The 16445-nt window shown below is 38.4% G+C and overlaps 1 protein-coding gene across 1 annotated transcript in view; it reads left to right on the plus strand.

The window, feature by feature from the left end:
- Positions 1-16445, plus strand: part of RUNDC3B (RUN domain containing 3B) — a 143011-nt gene that overhangs the window by 93545 nt on the left and 33021 nt on the right. Inside the window, exon 8 of the mRNA XM_064289949.1 lies at positions 2966-3123. Coding sequence (XP_064146019.1) covers positions 2966-3123 — 158 coding nt within the window. The remainder of the gene's footprint in view (positions 1-2965; positions 3124-16445) is intronic.

The following is a 16445-nucleotide window of genomic DNA, read 5'->3' on the forward strand; positions in this document are numbered from 1 at the left end:
TGAAAGTTGGCAACAAGAAGGAACAGTAGTTACAAAGTATGGGCTTGATGATAGAAACAACACCAGAGATGATCACATGATAGACTTTTGCAAGACCAACAACTTCTTCATTGCAGATACCTTTTTTCACCAACATAAACGGTGACTACACACATGGACCTCACCATTTGGAATACACAGGAATCAAATTGGCTACATATGTGAAGAAACGATGAAAAAACTCAGTGTCATCAGTCAGAACAAGGCCAGGGGCTGACCGTGGAACAGACCATCAATTGCTCATATGCAAGTTCAAGATGAAGCTGAAGAAAATTATAAAAAGTTCCTGAGACCTACAGTATAACCTTGAATATATTCCACCTGAATTTAGAGATCATATCAAGAATAAATTCGACTCATTAAACACTAATGACTGAAGACCAGAGGAGTTGTGGAATGACATCAGGGACATCATACATGAAGGAAGTAAGAGGTCATTAAAAAGACAGGAAAGAAAAAAGACCAAAAGGGATGTCAGAAGAGACTCTGAAAGTTGCTCTTGAAGATGGAGTAGCCAAAGCAAATGAGAGAAATTATCACTTAAAAGAGCCGAACAGAAGATTTCAAAGGGCAGCTCGAGAAGACAGTTGTAATGAAATGTGAAAAGACCTGGAGTTAGGAAACGAGAAGGAAAGAACATGCTCGGCGTTTCACAAGCTGAAATAGCTGAAGAAAAATTTCAAGCCTTGAGCTGCAATATTGAAGGATTGTATGGGGAAAATATTAAATGACACAGGAAGCATCAAAAGAAGATGGAAAGAATACACAGAGTCACTGTACCAAAAAGAATTGGTTGAGGTTAAAGCATGATCAAGAACTAATAATGCCAAAGGAAGAAGTTCAAGCTGCCCTGAAGGCAGTGGCGGTAAACAAGACTCCAGGAATTGAAGGAACACCAATTGAGAAGTTCCAACAAATGGATGCAGCGCTGGAAGCGCTTACTTGTTTATGCCAAGAAATTTGGAAGACAGCTACCTAGCCAACTGACTGGAAGAGATTCATATTTGTGCTCATTCCAAAGACAGGTGATCCAACAGAATGCCGAAATTATCGAACAATACCATTAATTTCATGCACAAGTAAAATTTTGCTGAAGATCATTCAGAAGTGGTTGCAGCAGTAGATCGACAGGGAGCTGCCAGAAATTCAAGCCAGATTCAGAAGAGGATGTGGAGCCAGGGATATCATTGCTGGTATCAGATAGATCTTGGCTGAAAGGAGAGAATACCAGAAAGATGTTTACCTGTGTTTTATTGACTGTGCAAAGGCATTAGTCTGTGTGGATCATAACAAACTATGGATAACATTGTGAAGAATGGGAATTCAGAATGCTTAATTGTGCTCATGCAGAACCTTTACATAGACCAAGAGACGGTTGTTGAACAGAACAAAGGAATACTGCGTGGTCTAAAATCAGGAAAAGTGTGCAACAGGGTTGTCTCCTTTCACCTAACTTATTCAGTTTGTATGCTGAGCAAGAAATCTGAGAAGATGGACTATCTGAAGAACGGGGCATCAGGATTGGAAGATGACTCATTAAAAACCTGCAATATGCAGATGACATGGCCTTGCTTGCTGAAAGTGAAGAGGACTTGAAGCACTTACTGATGAAGATCAAAGACCACAGCCTTCAGTATGGATTACACCTCAACATAAAGAAAACAAAAATCCTCAGTATCGGACCAATAAGCAACATCATGATAAAGGGGGAAAAGGTTGAAGTTGTCAAGGATTTTATATTACTTGGATCCACAGTCAATGCCCATGGAAGCAGCAGTCAGGAAATCAAGTGATGCATTGCATTTGGCAAATCTGCTGCAAAAGACCACTTTAAGGTATTCAAAAGCAAAGATGTCACTTAAAGGACCAAGGGGCACCTGACCCAAGCCACCGTGTTTTCCATCACCTCATATGCACGTGAAAGCTGGAAAATGAATAAAGAAGACCAAAGAAAAATTGATGCCTTTGAATTATGGTGTTGGCAAAGAATATTGAATATTCCATGGACTGACAGAAGAATGAACAAATTCCTCTTGGAAAAAGTACAACCAGAATGCTCCTTAGAAGCACGGATGGCAAGATTTCGTCTCACATACTTTAGACATATTATCAGGGGGACCCAGTCCCTGGAAAAGAACATCATGTTCGGTAAAGTGCAGGATCAGCAAAAAAGAGGTAGATCCTCAACAAGATGGATTGCCACAGAAGATGCAACAATGGGCTCAAGCATAGCAACAGTTGTGAGAATGGCACAGGACTGGGCACTGTTTTGTTCTGTTGTACATAGGGTCACTATCAGTTGGAACTGACTTGATGGCATCTAACAACAAATTCTATATTGAGTGCAATATACAGGGCGCTATTTTTTATTTTAAGCAGTTTACCTATGTTGACTCACTCCTCACAACTAGATTCTCACTTTTTTAGATAAGGAAACTGTGACTCAGAGAGGTTAAGTACTTGCTTGCTTAAGGACACATAGCTGTTATGATAAGGAATGTGAGACTGTACAGTCCCTAAACCTGCAAGCCTAACTGAAACATTATTCTGCCTCCCATTAGCATGTTGACGCTAAAATGTATATATATATGTATGTTTGAAAATCCTCATATAGGGGCAGCTTTCTAATTGATCGTTCAGAAATTAGGTCTGTAGCTGGAAACTAGAAGGCATGTAGATTATTTATCACAGTTGTAGAGCTTAGAATTTATAGTGTTATAACTAAGTTTTGCATTAAATTGCAAACATTTTTTTATTAAACTTAGAAAACATGTTAAATTTTTCTACTAGTTCATCAGTGATACTTTGAAAGTGCTTTATTACAATATAGATAGGAATAACAGTTAAGTTACTCAGGATATGTAGATTTTCAAGATATGTATAAGAATTTTACAGTTGCTATATATTGGTGATATTGTATTTCCAGGGTTACCTTGAAGAGCTCTTAAGACTTCGAGAGAACCAACTATCTGAATCAGTGTCCCAGAATAAAATACTACTTCAAAGAATTGAAGATTCTGATCTGGCCCATAAACTGGAGAAGGAACAATTAGAGTATATAATTGTGGAGCTTCAAGATCAGCTGTAAGTGAGATACTTCTGGGAAAATTTTTTTTTTTTTTGTGAATATCAGACAAAACAGTATGTTGTGACACAGGAGTCAAATTCCAAAAAATCTAATTGCCAGGAGATATTCAAGATTAAATTATTTTTCAGTTACTCTTGGTCATTGTATAAACATTAGATATTACAAGAAGAAAAAAACAAAAATTATCTTTAGTCATGATTCTGAGAGTTAACTGCTATAACTTGTAATATATGCGTCCAAATACGTATGTGTATTATTTAAAGTATTGATTGATTGAGTCCAAAAATGTGGTGTATTAGACAAGTACTACTGAAAGTGCAGTGCTAGTGTATAAACTGTTACAGGTTGCACCAGAATATCAGAAAGCACAGTTTAGTACAGCTCCCTTTTTTTTTTCATAGCAAGAATTTAATGAAGAAAGTCATGTATTGATTTACATTCTAGTAAAAGTTCCTTAATTTGCCACCATTCAAAGCATTTGTACTAGACATGCCATTTTGCCATACTTGATTTTATCAATTAATTATGGTGAAAATCTTTACACATTAACATTTAGAAAGTTTTTCAAGTTTTAATTCTGAAATAACTTCAGACTTTCAGAAAAATTACAAGGATTGTACAAAGAATTCCCATATGCCCTTTCCTAAGTTCACCAATTGCCAACATTTTGTCACACTTGCCTTGTAACTCTCTCCCTCCCCTTATACACATACATATTATTTTTGGAACCACTTGAGAGGTTGCATACATCTAGCCCCTTTACCTCTTCATACTAGGAAGAAGGACCTGGCAATCTGCTTCTGAAAAAAAAGATTAGACAGTGGAACATTGTCTGATATAGTGCCAGAAGGTGAGGCACTCAAAATACAAGTGGGGAAGAGCTGCCTCCTCCAAGTATAGTCGACCTTAATGACGTGGATGAAGTAAAGCTTTTGAGACCTTCTTTTGCTGATGTGGCAAGACTCAAAATGAGAAGAAACTGCTGCAAACATCCATTAGTAATTGGAACTTGGAATATCCGAAGTATGAATTAAGGAAAACTGTAAGTCATCAAAAATGAAATGGAACATTTGAAGCTCAGTATCCCAGACATTGGTGAGCTGAAGTGGACTGGTATTGGCCATTTTGAATGAGACAATCTTATGGTCTACTATTCTGGAATGACAAGTAGAAGAGGATCAGTGTCGAATTTCAAGAACTATCCTGAAGTACAACACTGTCAGTGATAGGATAATATCCATACTCCTACAAGGAAGACCAGGTAACAAGATTATTATTCAAATTTAGACATCAACCACTAATGCCAAAGATGTAGAAATTGAAAACTTTATCAACTTCTGCAGTCTGATATTGATCAAACATGCAGTCAAGATGCATTGATAATTACTGGTGACTAGAATGCAAAAGTTGGAAACAAAGAAGGTTCAGTAGTTGGAAAATATGGCCTTGGTGATAGAAGCCATGCTGGAGATCGCATGATAGAATTTTGCAAGACCAAGGACTTACTCATCGGAAATACCTTTTTTCCAACAACATGAACGACGACTATACATGTAGACCTCACCAGATGGAATACACAAGAATTGAATCAACTACATTTGTGGAAAGAGACAATGGAGAAGCTCAATATCATCAATCATAACAAGGCCAGAGGCTGACTGTGTGGAACAGACTTGTTCATATGCAAGTTCAATGTGAAGCTGAGGAAAATTAAAACAAGTCTACGAGAGCCAAAGTACAATCCCACCTGAATTTAGAAAGTCTCGCGATCCTTGATTCTAAGGAGCAATCTGATTGTATTTCTTGTAAGGCTGATTTGTTCATTCTTCTGGCAGTTCATGGTATATTCAGTATTCTTTGCCAGCACCACGGTTAGAATGCATCAATTCTTCTTCTGTCTTCCATTTTCATTGTCCAGCTTTTGCATAAGGCAACTGAAAAGACCAGGGCTTGGGTCACTGTGTATCTTAAGTCTCTGAATTTAGAGCAGTTTCTTCCACCTTTACTTTTCTTGATATTGTCTCCTTGCAGGTACCTAGCAACTTTTTCTATAGAATGAACAACATTCTGGATTAGTTCCTTGTAGTTTATTTAGCTTGCTCTTCTGTACCTGTGTGGTCTAATACATTACCCATTAGCTATATGGGGCTCTTGAACACTTGAAATGTGGCTATCCTGAATTGTAATGTGCTGTAAGATAAACTCCACACAAGACAATATGAAATGGAGAATCTAAAATATCTGGTTAATAGTTTTATATATTAGTTACATGTTGAAGTGATAATATAAATGGAATTAAATAAATACATCATTAGAATTCATTTCACCGGTTTCTTTTTAATGTGGTTACTAGAAAATTCAAAATTACGTATGTGGATGTTAAGATATTTCTTTGGACAGTACTGGTCTATACCCTCACTACTCCTAGTAGGCTAGGTGCATTACCATCATCTGGGAGGAGAATCTCAGGCCCCAACTCAGGCATACTGCATCGTAATCAATGTTTTAACAGGATCCCCAGGTGATTAATTGACACATTAAAGTCTGGGAAGTGCTGCCCTTTGTTTTCTGTCCTCTAAACTGTATCATGTTAACCCTGAATTAGTGGTTTTCAACCCTGGATATACTTTAGAATCACTCAAGGAGCTTTTTTTTTTTTTTTAAATAATATCTTACTGTGTTTTTGATGAAGGTACACAGAGAATAAAAAAAAAAAAAAAAGTCTGACTGAACCTCACCTTCAGAGATTTTAATAGGTTAAAGGTGGAACCCAAGCAAGTGTATTTTTAAAAAGCTTCCCAGGTGTTTCAGATGTGCAACCAGGGTTGAGTACCACCGCTCTCAGGGTTTGGGTTAAATTTGGGTTCCATTGTTTTGGCAAGAATGGATGATGCTGTGTTCTTCATATTATATCATATCAGGAAGCACACTGGTTGTCTGCTTTTACTGATGCTGCAATTGGACAGTGGATTCAGGTGGTGACAGCCTGATTCCTCCTTTGTAGAAATTTTTGTCAGACTTTCGCCGAATGGCTTGAACGATGGATGAGCGTTATCTGAAGCAATTGATTTATTAGGACTTATGAAATGATACTTTCCCAGTTGTTTTTCCTTCCACACTTATTGGCTGAAATCATCTGTTACAAAGACCATCAGTTAGGGGTATTTGTTGGTTACTTTGAAATACAGTTCTTACAGGATGTTATTAATTTTCAAAGTAAGATACTGATGCCTCCTCTTTCTAATGGCTACTAATGAGGTGAAGATTTTGTTTTTTTGTTTTGCTTTCTCTTTTATTTTTGAGAATAATAAAAAACTTGTGGGTTTTTATATATACAGGCATACTTCATTTTATTGTGCTTTGCTTTATTGTGTTTTGTAAATATTGCATTTTTTACAAATTGAAGGTTTATGGCAACCCTGCATCAAGCAAGTCTATCTGCACCATTTTTTCAATAGCATGTGCTCACTTCTTGTCTCTGTGTCATGTTTTGGTGATTCTCACAATATTTCAAATTTTTTCATTATTATTATTATATCTGTTATGGTGATCTGTGATCAGTGATCTTTGATGTTACTATTGTAATTGTTTGGGGGCACCAGGAATCATGCCCACATAAGATGGTGAACTTAATTGATAAATGTTGTGTGTGTTCTGACTGCCCCACTGACTGGCTGTTCGCCTGTCTCTCTCCCTCTCCTTGGGCCTCCTTATTCCCTGAGACAACAAAATTGAAAATAGGTAGCTCAACCATGTATATGACACTAAATGGGCACACCAGCCCAGGGGCAAGGATGAGAAGGCAGGAGGGGACAGGAAAGCTGGACAAATGGAAACAGGGAACCTAACATCAAGAAGGGCAGGCAGAGTGTTGACACATCGTGGGCTTGGCAGCCAGTGTCACAAAACACTGTGTATATTAATTGTTTAAGGAGAAACTAATTTGCCCTGTAAACCTTCATCTAAAGCAGAATAAAAACATTGAAATTAAGTCAATTAATAACCCCACAGTGGCCTCTAAGTGTTCAAGTAAAAGGAAGAATTGCAAATCTTTCAGTTTAAATAAAAAACTAGAAAGTTTCAAGCTTAATGAGGAGCGCACGTCAAAAGCTGAAAGCTAAGCCTCTTGAATAAAGTTAGCCAAGTTGTGAATGGAAAGGAAAAGTTCTTGAAAGAAATTAAAAGCACTACTCCAGTGAACACACGATTGATAAGAAAGTGAACCCGCCTTATTGCTGATAAAGAGAAAATTTTAGTGGTCTGGACAGAAGATCAAACCAGCCCTTGAGCCAAAGTCTAACCCAGAGGAAGATCCTAACTCTCTTCAGTTCTGTGAAGGCTGAGAGAGGTGAGAAAGCTGCAGAAGAAATGTTAGAAGCTAGGAGAGGTTAGCTCATGAGATTTGAGGAAGGAAGCCGTCTCCATGACATAAAAGTGCAAGGTGAAGCAGCAAGTGCTGACGTAGATGCTGCAGCAGGTTGTCCAGATCTAGCTAACTGATGATGGTGGCTACGCTAAACAACAGGTTTTTTTTTAAAATAATTTTTATTGTGCTTTAAGTGAAAGTTTACAAATCAAGTCAGTCTCTCACACAAAAACCCATATACACCTTGCTACACACTCCCAATTACTCTTCCCCTAATGACACAGCCCGCTCTCTCCCTCCACTCTCTCTTTTCGTGTCCATTTCACCAGCCTCTAACCCCCTCCACCCTTTCATCTCCCCTCCAAGCAGGAGATGCCAACATAGCCTCAAGTGTCCACGTGATCTAAGAAGCTCACTCCTCACCAGCATCTAAACAACAGATTTTCAATATAGACGAAACAGCCTTATATTGGAAGAAGGTTCCACCTAGGACTTCCATAGCTAAAGAGGAGAAGTCAATGCCTGGCTTCAAACTTTCAAAGGACAAGCTGACTCTCTTGTTAGGGGCTAATGCAGATGGTGACTTTAAGTTGAAGCCAGTGCCCATTTAGCACTGCAAAAATCCTAGGGCTCTTAAGAATTATGCTAAGTCTTCTCTGCCTGTGCTCTATAAATGGAACAACAAAGCCTGGATGACAGCATATTTGTTTACAACATGGTTTACTGAATATTTTAAGCCCACTGTTGAGACCTACTGCTTAGAAAAAAAGATTCCTTTCAAAATATTACTGCTCATTGACAATGTACCTGGTCACCCAAGAGCTTTGATGAAGATGCCAAAGAAGATTAATGTTGTTTTCAGCCCGCTAACAAAACATACATTCTGCAGCCCATGGATCAACGAGTAATTTCAACTTTCAAGGCTTATTATTTAAGAAATACATTTGGTAAGGCTACAGCTGCCATAGACAGTTATTCCTCTGATGGATCTGGGCAAAGTAAATTGAAAACCTTTTGGAAAGGATTCACTATTCTAGATGCCATTAAGAACATTTATGATTCATGGAAGGAGGTCAAAATATCAACATTAACAGGAGTTTGGAAGAAGTTGATTCCAGTCCTCATGGATAACTTCGAGGGGTTCAAGACTTCAGTGGAAGAAGTAACTGCAGATGTGGTAGAAATAGCAACAGAACTCGAATTAGAAGTGGAGCCTGAAGATGTGACTGAATTGCTGCAATCTCATGATGAAGCTTTAAGGGGTGAGGAGTTGCTTCTTATGGGTCAGCAAAGAAGGTGGTTTCTTGAGAGGGAATCTACTCCTGGTGAAGATGCTGTGAACATTGTTGAAATGACAACAAAGGCTTTAGAATATTACATAAACTTAGTTGATAAAGCAGCGGCAGGGTTTGAGAGGATTCACTCCAATTTTGAAAGAAGTTCAACTGTGGGTAAAATGCTATCAAATAGCATCGCATGCTACAGAGAAATCTTTCATGAAAGGAGGAGTCAATTGATGCGGCCAACTTCATTGATGTGTTATTTTAAGAAATTGCCATAGCCACCCCAGCCTTCAGCAACCACTACCATGATCAGTCAGCAGCAGCCATCAACGTTGAGGCGAGATCCTCAACCAGCAAAAAGGTTACGACTCACTGAAGGCTCAGATGATGGTTAGCATTTTTTAGCAATAAAGTACTTTTTGATTAAGATTTGTGGATTTTTCTTAGACATGCTATCATATACTTGGTAGACTAGAGTGTAGTGTAAACATAACTTTTACATGCACTGAGAAACCAAAAAAAATTTGCGTGACTTGCTTTATTGCGATTTTCACTTTATTGCGGCGGTCTGGAACCAAACCCGCAAATCTCTTCTGCACTTTGAATTAGCTCATAGAAGATTCTTACATAAGGGGATGATGTCAGTATAGCAAGGAAATCATCTTTATTTATCCATGTTTTTTCCCTGAGGTTAATGTTTGCCAAGTAACAGCGGCTGAATGCAGTCTTCTAATACACACAAATACTACAAGCCACCAATAGATGTCACTGTCTCACAGCACACAATTACGATGTTCATTTACCATGCATTCCTCTGGTTCACTTGAGCTACGTCTCGAAGATGCTTGTTTAGTAGTTACCCCATCTTTATGCATTTTACCCTTGCCTTCATGAGTCAGCAGCTTCAACCTCTTCCATCAAACTGCTTTTATTTTGTTGTTGTTAAAATCTAGATTTACTGTAATATTTCTTTGCTTAATATGAAGTTAAATCTTTTTATTTGGGCTTATGATTTTATTAGGATTGTTGTTTTTCTCTAGTTAGAAAGTTGAGTAGTTTTGAGCTGTCAGCCCCTAACCCAACTTTACCCCCTAAAACCAGTTATTTTTGCTGTAATTTTGTAGACCACTTTTCTTTTTAAAAATTTTATTATTGTGTTTTAGGTGAAAGTTTACATTGCAAATTAGTTTTTAATTAAAAAATTTTATCCACAAATTCTTTTGTGACATTAGTTGCAATCCCCACAATGTGATAACACTCTTCCCCTTTCCCTTTCCACCCTGGGTTCTCACTTCATTTATCATTTTCCTGTCCCTTCCTGCCATCTTGCCTTTGCCTTTGAGCAAGTGTTGCCCATTTGATCTTGTATACTTGATTGAACTAAGAAGCGTGTTCCTCAAGTGTCTTATTATTTGTTTTATAGGCCTGTTTAATCTTTGGCTCAGAGGTGAATTCCAGGAGTGCCTTCAGTTCTGAGTTAGCAGGGTGTCTGGGGGGCCACAGTCTCAGGGGTTCCTCCAGTCTCTATCAGAGACCAGTAAGCCTAGTCTTTATTTGTGAATTTGAATTTTGTTCTACATTGTTCTCCCACTCTGCCTAGGATTCTCTGTTGTGATCCTGTGATCCTGTCAGAGCGGTCGGTGGTGGTAGTGGGGCGCCATCTAGGCCCAGGCTGGTGGAGGCTGTGATTCATGTGTCCATTAGTATTTGGACTAATATTTTCCTCGTGTCTTTGGTTTTCTTCATTCTTCTTTGCTCTGAATATGCTAGGACCAATAGATGTATCTTAGATGGCCGCTCACAAGCTTTTAAGACCCCAGACACTACTCACCAAAGTAGGATGTAGAACACTTTCTTTATGAACAATGTTATGCCAATTGACCTTGATGTCCCCTGAGACCATGATCCCTAGCCCTCAGCCCCAGTAACTCAGTCCTTCAAAGTGTGAATGTTTCTAGGAAGCTTCTATGACTTTGCCTTGGTCGAGTTTTGCTGACTTCCCCTATATTGTGTGTTGTATTTCATTTCACCTGTCTACTATCTAGTTAGTGATTTCCCCTGCCCACCACCCCTCCCAGCTCTCATAATCATCAAAGGTTTTTTTTTTCTGTGTTTTTCCTGTGTATAAACTTCTTCTTGGGTTTAAATAATTTTTATCATGCTTTAAATGAAAGTTTACAAATCAAGTCAGTCTGTCACATATAAGCGTATATACACCTTACTCCATACTCTCACTCACTCTCCCCCTAGTGAGTCAGCCCGCTCCCTCCTTCCAGCCTGTCCTTTCATGACCAGTTTGCCAGTTTCTAACCCTCTCTACCCTCCCATCTCCCCTCCAGACAGAAGATGCCAACACAGTCTCAAGTGTCCACCTGACACAAGTAGCTCACTCTTCATCAGTATCTCTCTCCAACCCATTGTCCAGTCCCTTCCATGTCTGATGAGTTGTCTTTGGGAATGGTTCCTGTCCTGGGCCAACAGAAGGTTTGGGGACCATGACCCCCGGGATTCTTCTAGTCTCAGTCAGACCATTAAGTCTGGTGTTTTTATGAGAATCTGGGGTCTGCATCCCACTGTTCTCCTGCTCCCTCAGGGGTTCTCTGTTGTGCTTCCTGTCAGGGCAGTCATCTGCTGTGGCCAGGCACCATCTAGTTCTTCTGGTCTCGGGATGATGTAAGTCTCTGGTTCATGTGGCCCTTTCTGTCTCTTGGGCTCATAGTTATCATGTGACCTTGGTGTTCTTCATTCTCCTTTGATACAGGTGGGTTGAGACCAATTGATGCATCTTAGATGGCCGCTTGTTAGCATTTAAGACCCCAGACTCCACACTTCAAAGTGGGATGCAGAATGTTTTCATAATAGAATTATTTTGCCAATTGACTTAGAAGTCCCCTTAAGCCATAGTCCCCAAACCCCCACCCTTGCTCCGCTGACCTTCTAAGCATTCCATTTATCCCGGAAACTTCTTTGCTTTTGGTCCAGTCTAGTTGAGCTGACCTTCCCTGTATTGAGTATTGTCCTTCCCTTCACCTAAAGTAGTTCTTATCTACTAACTAATCAGTAAATAACCCTCTCCCACCCTCCCTCCCTCCCCCCCCTCGTAACCACAAAAGAATGTGTTCTTCTCAGTTCATACTATTTCTGAAGATGTTATAATAGTGGTCTTATACAATATTTGTCCTTTTGCCTCTGACGAATTTCACTCAGCATAATGCCTTCCAGGTTCTTCCATGTTATGAAATGTTTCACAGATTTGTCACTGTTCTTTATCAATGCGTAGTATTCCATTGTGTGACTACACCATAATTTATTTAACCATTCATCCATTGATGGACACCTTGGTTGCTTCCAGCTTTTTGCTATTGTAAACAGTGCTGCAATAAACATGGGTGTGCATATATCTGTTCGTGTAAAGGCTCTTATTTCTGTAGGGTATGTTCCCAGGAGTGGGATTTCTGGGTTGTATGGTAGTTCTACTTCTACTTTTTTAAGAAAACGCCAGATAGATTTCCAAAGTGGTTGTACCATTTTACATTCCCACCAGCAGTGTATAAGAGTTCCAATCTCTCCACAGCCTCTCCAACATTTATTATTTTGTGTTTTTTGGATTAATATCAGCCTTGTTGGAGTGAGATGAAATCTCATCGCAGTTTTAATTTGCATTTCTCTAATGGCTAATGATCGAGAGCATTTTCTCATGTAACTGTTAGCTGCTTGAATGTCTTCTTCAGTGAAGTGCGTGTTCATATCCTTTGCCCACTTTTTGATTGGGTTGTTTGTCTTTTTGTGGTTGAGTTTTAACAGAATCATATAGATTTTAGAGATCAGGCGCTGGTCGGAGATGTCATAGCTGAAAATTCTTTCCCAGTCTGTAGGTGGTCTTTTTACTCTTTTGGTGGTCTTTAGATGAGCATAGGTGTTTGATTTTTAGGAGCTCCCAGTTATCTGGTTTCTCTTCATCATTCTTGGTAATGTTTTGTATTCTGTTTATGCCTTGTACTAGGGCTCCTAACGTTGTCCCTATTTTTTCTTCCATGATCTTTATCGTTTTAGTCTTTATGTTTAGGTCTTTGATCCACTTGGAGTTAGTTTTTGTGCATGGTGTGAGGTATGGGTCCTATTTCATTTTTTTGCAAATGGATATCCAGTTATGCCAGGACCATTTGTTAAAAAGACTATCTTTTCCCCAATTAACTGACACTGGTCCTTTGTCAAATATCAGCTGCTCATACGTGGATGGATTTATATCTGGGTTCTCAATTCTGTTCCATTGGTCTATGTGCCTGTTGTTGTACCAGGACCAGGCTGTTTTGACTACTGTGTATAATCAGGTAGAGTAAGGCCTCCCACTTTCTTCTTCTTTTTCAGTAATGCTTTACTTATTCGGGGCTTCTTTCCCTTCTGTATGAAGTTGGTGATTTGTTTCTCCATCACATTAAAAAATGTCATTGGAATTTGGATCGGAAGTGCATTGTATGCATAGATGGCTTTTGGTAGAATAGCCATTTTTACTATATTAAGTCTTCCTATCCATGAGCAAGGTATGTTTTTCCACTTATGTAGGTCCTCTTTAGTTTCTTGCAGTAGTACTTTGTAGTTTTCTTTGTACAGGTCTTTTATATCTTTGGTAAGATTTATTCCTAAGTATTTTATCTTCTTGGGGGCTACTGTGGATGGTATTGATTTGGTGATTTCCTCTTCGATGTTTTTTTTGTTGATGTAGAGGAATCCAAGTGATTTTTGTATGTTTATCTTATAACCTGAGACTCTGCCAAACTCTTCTATTAGTTTCAGTAGTTTTCTGGAGGATTCCTTAGGGTTTTTTTGTGTATAAGATCATGTCATCTGCAAATACAGATAATTTTACTTCTTCCTTGCCAATCCGGATGCCCTTTATTTCTTTGTCTAGCCTAATTGCTCTGGCTAGGACCTCTAGCACAATGTTGAATAAGAGCGGTGATAAAAGGCATCCTTTCTTGGGTTTTTATAATAATGGTCGCATACAATATTTGTCTTTTTGTGATTGACTATTTCACTCAGCATGTCTTCCAGATTCACCCATGTTGTGAGATGTTTCACGGATTAATCGTTGCATAACATTCCATTGTGTGTATGTACCATAATTTATCTGTTAATGGACACTTATGTTGTTTCTATCTTTTTGCTATTGTGAATAATGCTGCAAAGAACATGGGTGTGCAGATGTCTATTCATGTGACGGCTCTTATTTCTGTAGGATATATTCCTAGGTACTCTGTCTTATAGGGTCACTATGAGTCGGAATCAACTCGATGGCAGTGGGTTTAGTTTGGTTTTTATATTCCTAGGAGTGGGATTGCTGGGTCACACGGTATTTCTATTACTGGCTTTCTAAGGAGGCGCCATATCCTTTTCCATAGTGGTTGTACTATTTTACATTCCAACCAGCAGTGCTTAAGAGTTCCAATCTCCCTGCAACCTCTCCAACATTTGTTATTTCCTTTTTTTTTTTTGATTAGTGCCAACAATCTTGGGGTGAGATGGTATCTTATTGTAGTTTTGATTCGCTTTTCTGTAATGACCAGTGATCATGAGCATTTCCTCATGCATGTTTTAGCCACCTGAATGTCTTCTTTGGTGAAATGTCTGTTTGTATCCTTTGCCCATTTTTTAATTGGGTTGTCTTTTTGTTGTTGAGGTATTGAAATACTGTATAGATTTTAGAGATTAGACCCTTGTCAGATATGTCATAACAAAAAATTTTTCCCAGTTTGTAGGTTCTTTTTTTACTCTTCTGGTGAACTCTTTTGATGGGCATCCTGTTGAAACCCATTGCCATCGAGTCAATTCCGATTCATAGCGACCCTATAGGACAGGGTGGAACTGCCCCATAGAATTTCCAAGGAGCATTTGGTAGATTTGAACTGCTGAGTTTTTGGTTAGCAGCTGTAGTGCTTAACCAGTATGGTACCAGGGCTGATGGGCATAAGTGTTCAACTTTTACCCAACAGGAGCTCCCAGTTATCTAGTTTCTTTTCTGGTGTTTGTGCATTGTTAGTTATGGTTTGTATTATATTTATGCCATGTATTAGGGCTCCTAGTATCATCCCTATTTTTTCTTCCATGATCTTTACTGTTTTAGGTTTTAGTCTTTGATTCATTTTGAGTTACTTTTTTGTGTATGATATGAGGTATGGGTCCTGTTTCATTTTTTTTTTGCAGATGAACGTCCAGTTTTGCCAGCACAATTTATTAAAAAACTGTCTTTTCCCCATTTAATGGACTTTGTTCTTTTGTTGAAGATCAGCTAAACCATAGGTGGCTGCATTTACAGCTGGGTTCTTGATTCTGTTCCGTTGGTCTATGTAGTTGTCCTTGTATTAGTATCAGACTGTTTTGACTACTGTGGCTGTATAATAGGTTCTGAGATCAGGTAGTGTGAGGGTCTTCTATTTTGTTCTTTTCCTGCAGTAATATTTTGCTTATCCGGGGCCTCTTTCCTTTCCATATGAAGTTGGTGATTAGCTTTTCCCTCTCATTAAAGACCGCTGTTTGTATGTGGATCGGGATTGCATTATATCTGTAAATTGCTTTGGGTAGGAATGACATTTTTACAATGTTGAGTTTCCTATCCATGAGCCTGGTATGTTTTTTCCATTCATGTAAGTCTCTTTTGGTTTCTTGCAGTAGTGTTTTTTTTTCTTTCTTTCTTTGTATAGATCTTTTACATCCTGGTTAGATTTATTCCTAAGTATTTTATCTTTTTTAGGGGCTATTTTTTTTTTTATTATAAATGGTATTATTTTCCTCATTTCCTTTTTGAAGTTCTCTTTGTTGGTATATAGGACTCCAGCTGGTTCTTTTATGTTGATCTTCTGTCTTGCTTCTCTGCTGACTCTATTAGTTCCAGTAGATTTCTTGTGGAATTTTTGGGCTTCTCTATGTATAGGATCATATCATCTGCAAATAGGGATAGTTTTACTTCTTCGTTTCCAATTTGGATGCCCTTTATTTCTTTCTCTTGGCTTATTCGTCTAGCTAGGATTTCCAGCACAGTGTTAAATAGGAGTGGTGATAAAAGGCAACCATGTCTTGTTCTACTTCTCAGGGGGAATGCTTTCAGCCTCTCTCTATTAAGAATGATGTTAGCTGTTGGTTTTATATAGATGCCCTTTATTATGTTGAGGAATGCCTCTCCTATTTCTTTTTTATTGAGAGTTTTTATCAGGGATGAGTGTTGGACTTTTATCAAATGCCTTTTCTGCATCAATTAAGATGATCATGTTATTCTTTTCTTTTGTTCTATTTATGTGGTGTGTTACATTGATTGATTCTCTAATGTTGAACCATTCTTGCATATCTGGTATGAATTGCACTTGGTTGTTTTGTATTATGTTTTTGATATGCTGAATTCTGTTGGCTAGAATTTTTGTGTCTATATTCTTAAGAGATATTGGTCTGTAATTTTCTTTTTTTGTGGTGTCTTTGCCTGGCTTTTGATATCAGGGTTATGCTGGTGTCAGAATGAATTTGGGAGTGTTCCTTCCTTTTCTGTGCTTTGAAATAGTTTGAGTAGTACTGGTGTGAGCTCTTCTCTGAACGTTTGGTGGAATTCTCTAGTGATGTCATCTGGGCCAGGGCTTTTTGTTGTTGTTGTTGAGATTTTTTTTTTTTTTTTTTTATTACATCC

The sequence above is a fragment of the Loxodonta africana genome, chromosome 8 (assembly GCF_030014295.1).
Source record: "Loxodonta africana isolate mLoxAfr1 chromosome 8, mLoxAfr1.hap2, whole genome shotgun sequence".
Lineage (NCBI taxonomy): Eukaryota > Metazoa > Chordata > Mammalia > Proboscidea > Elephantidae > Loxodonta > Loxodonta africana.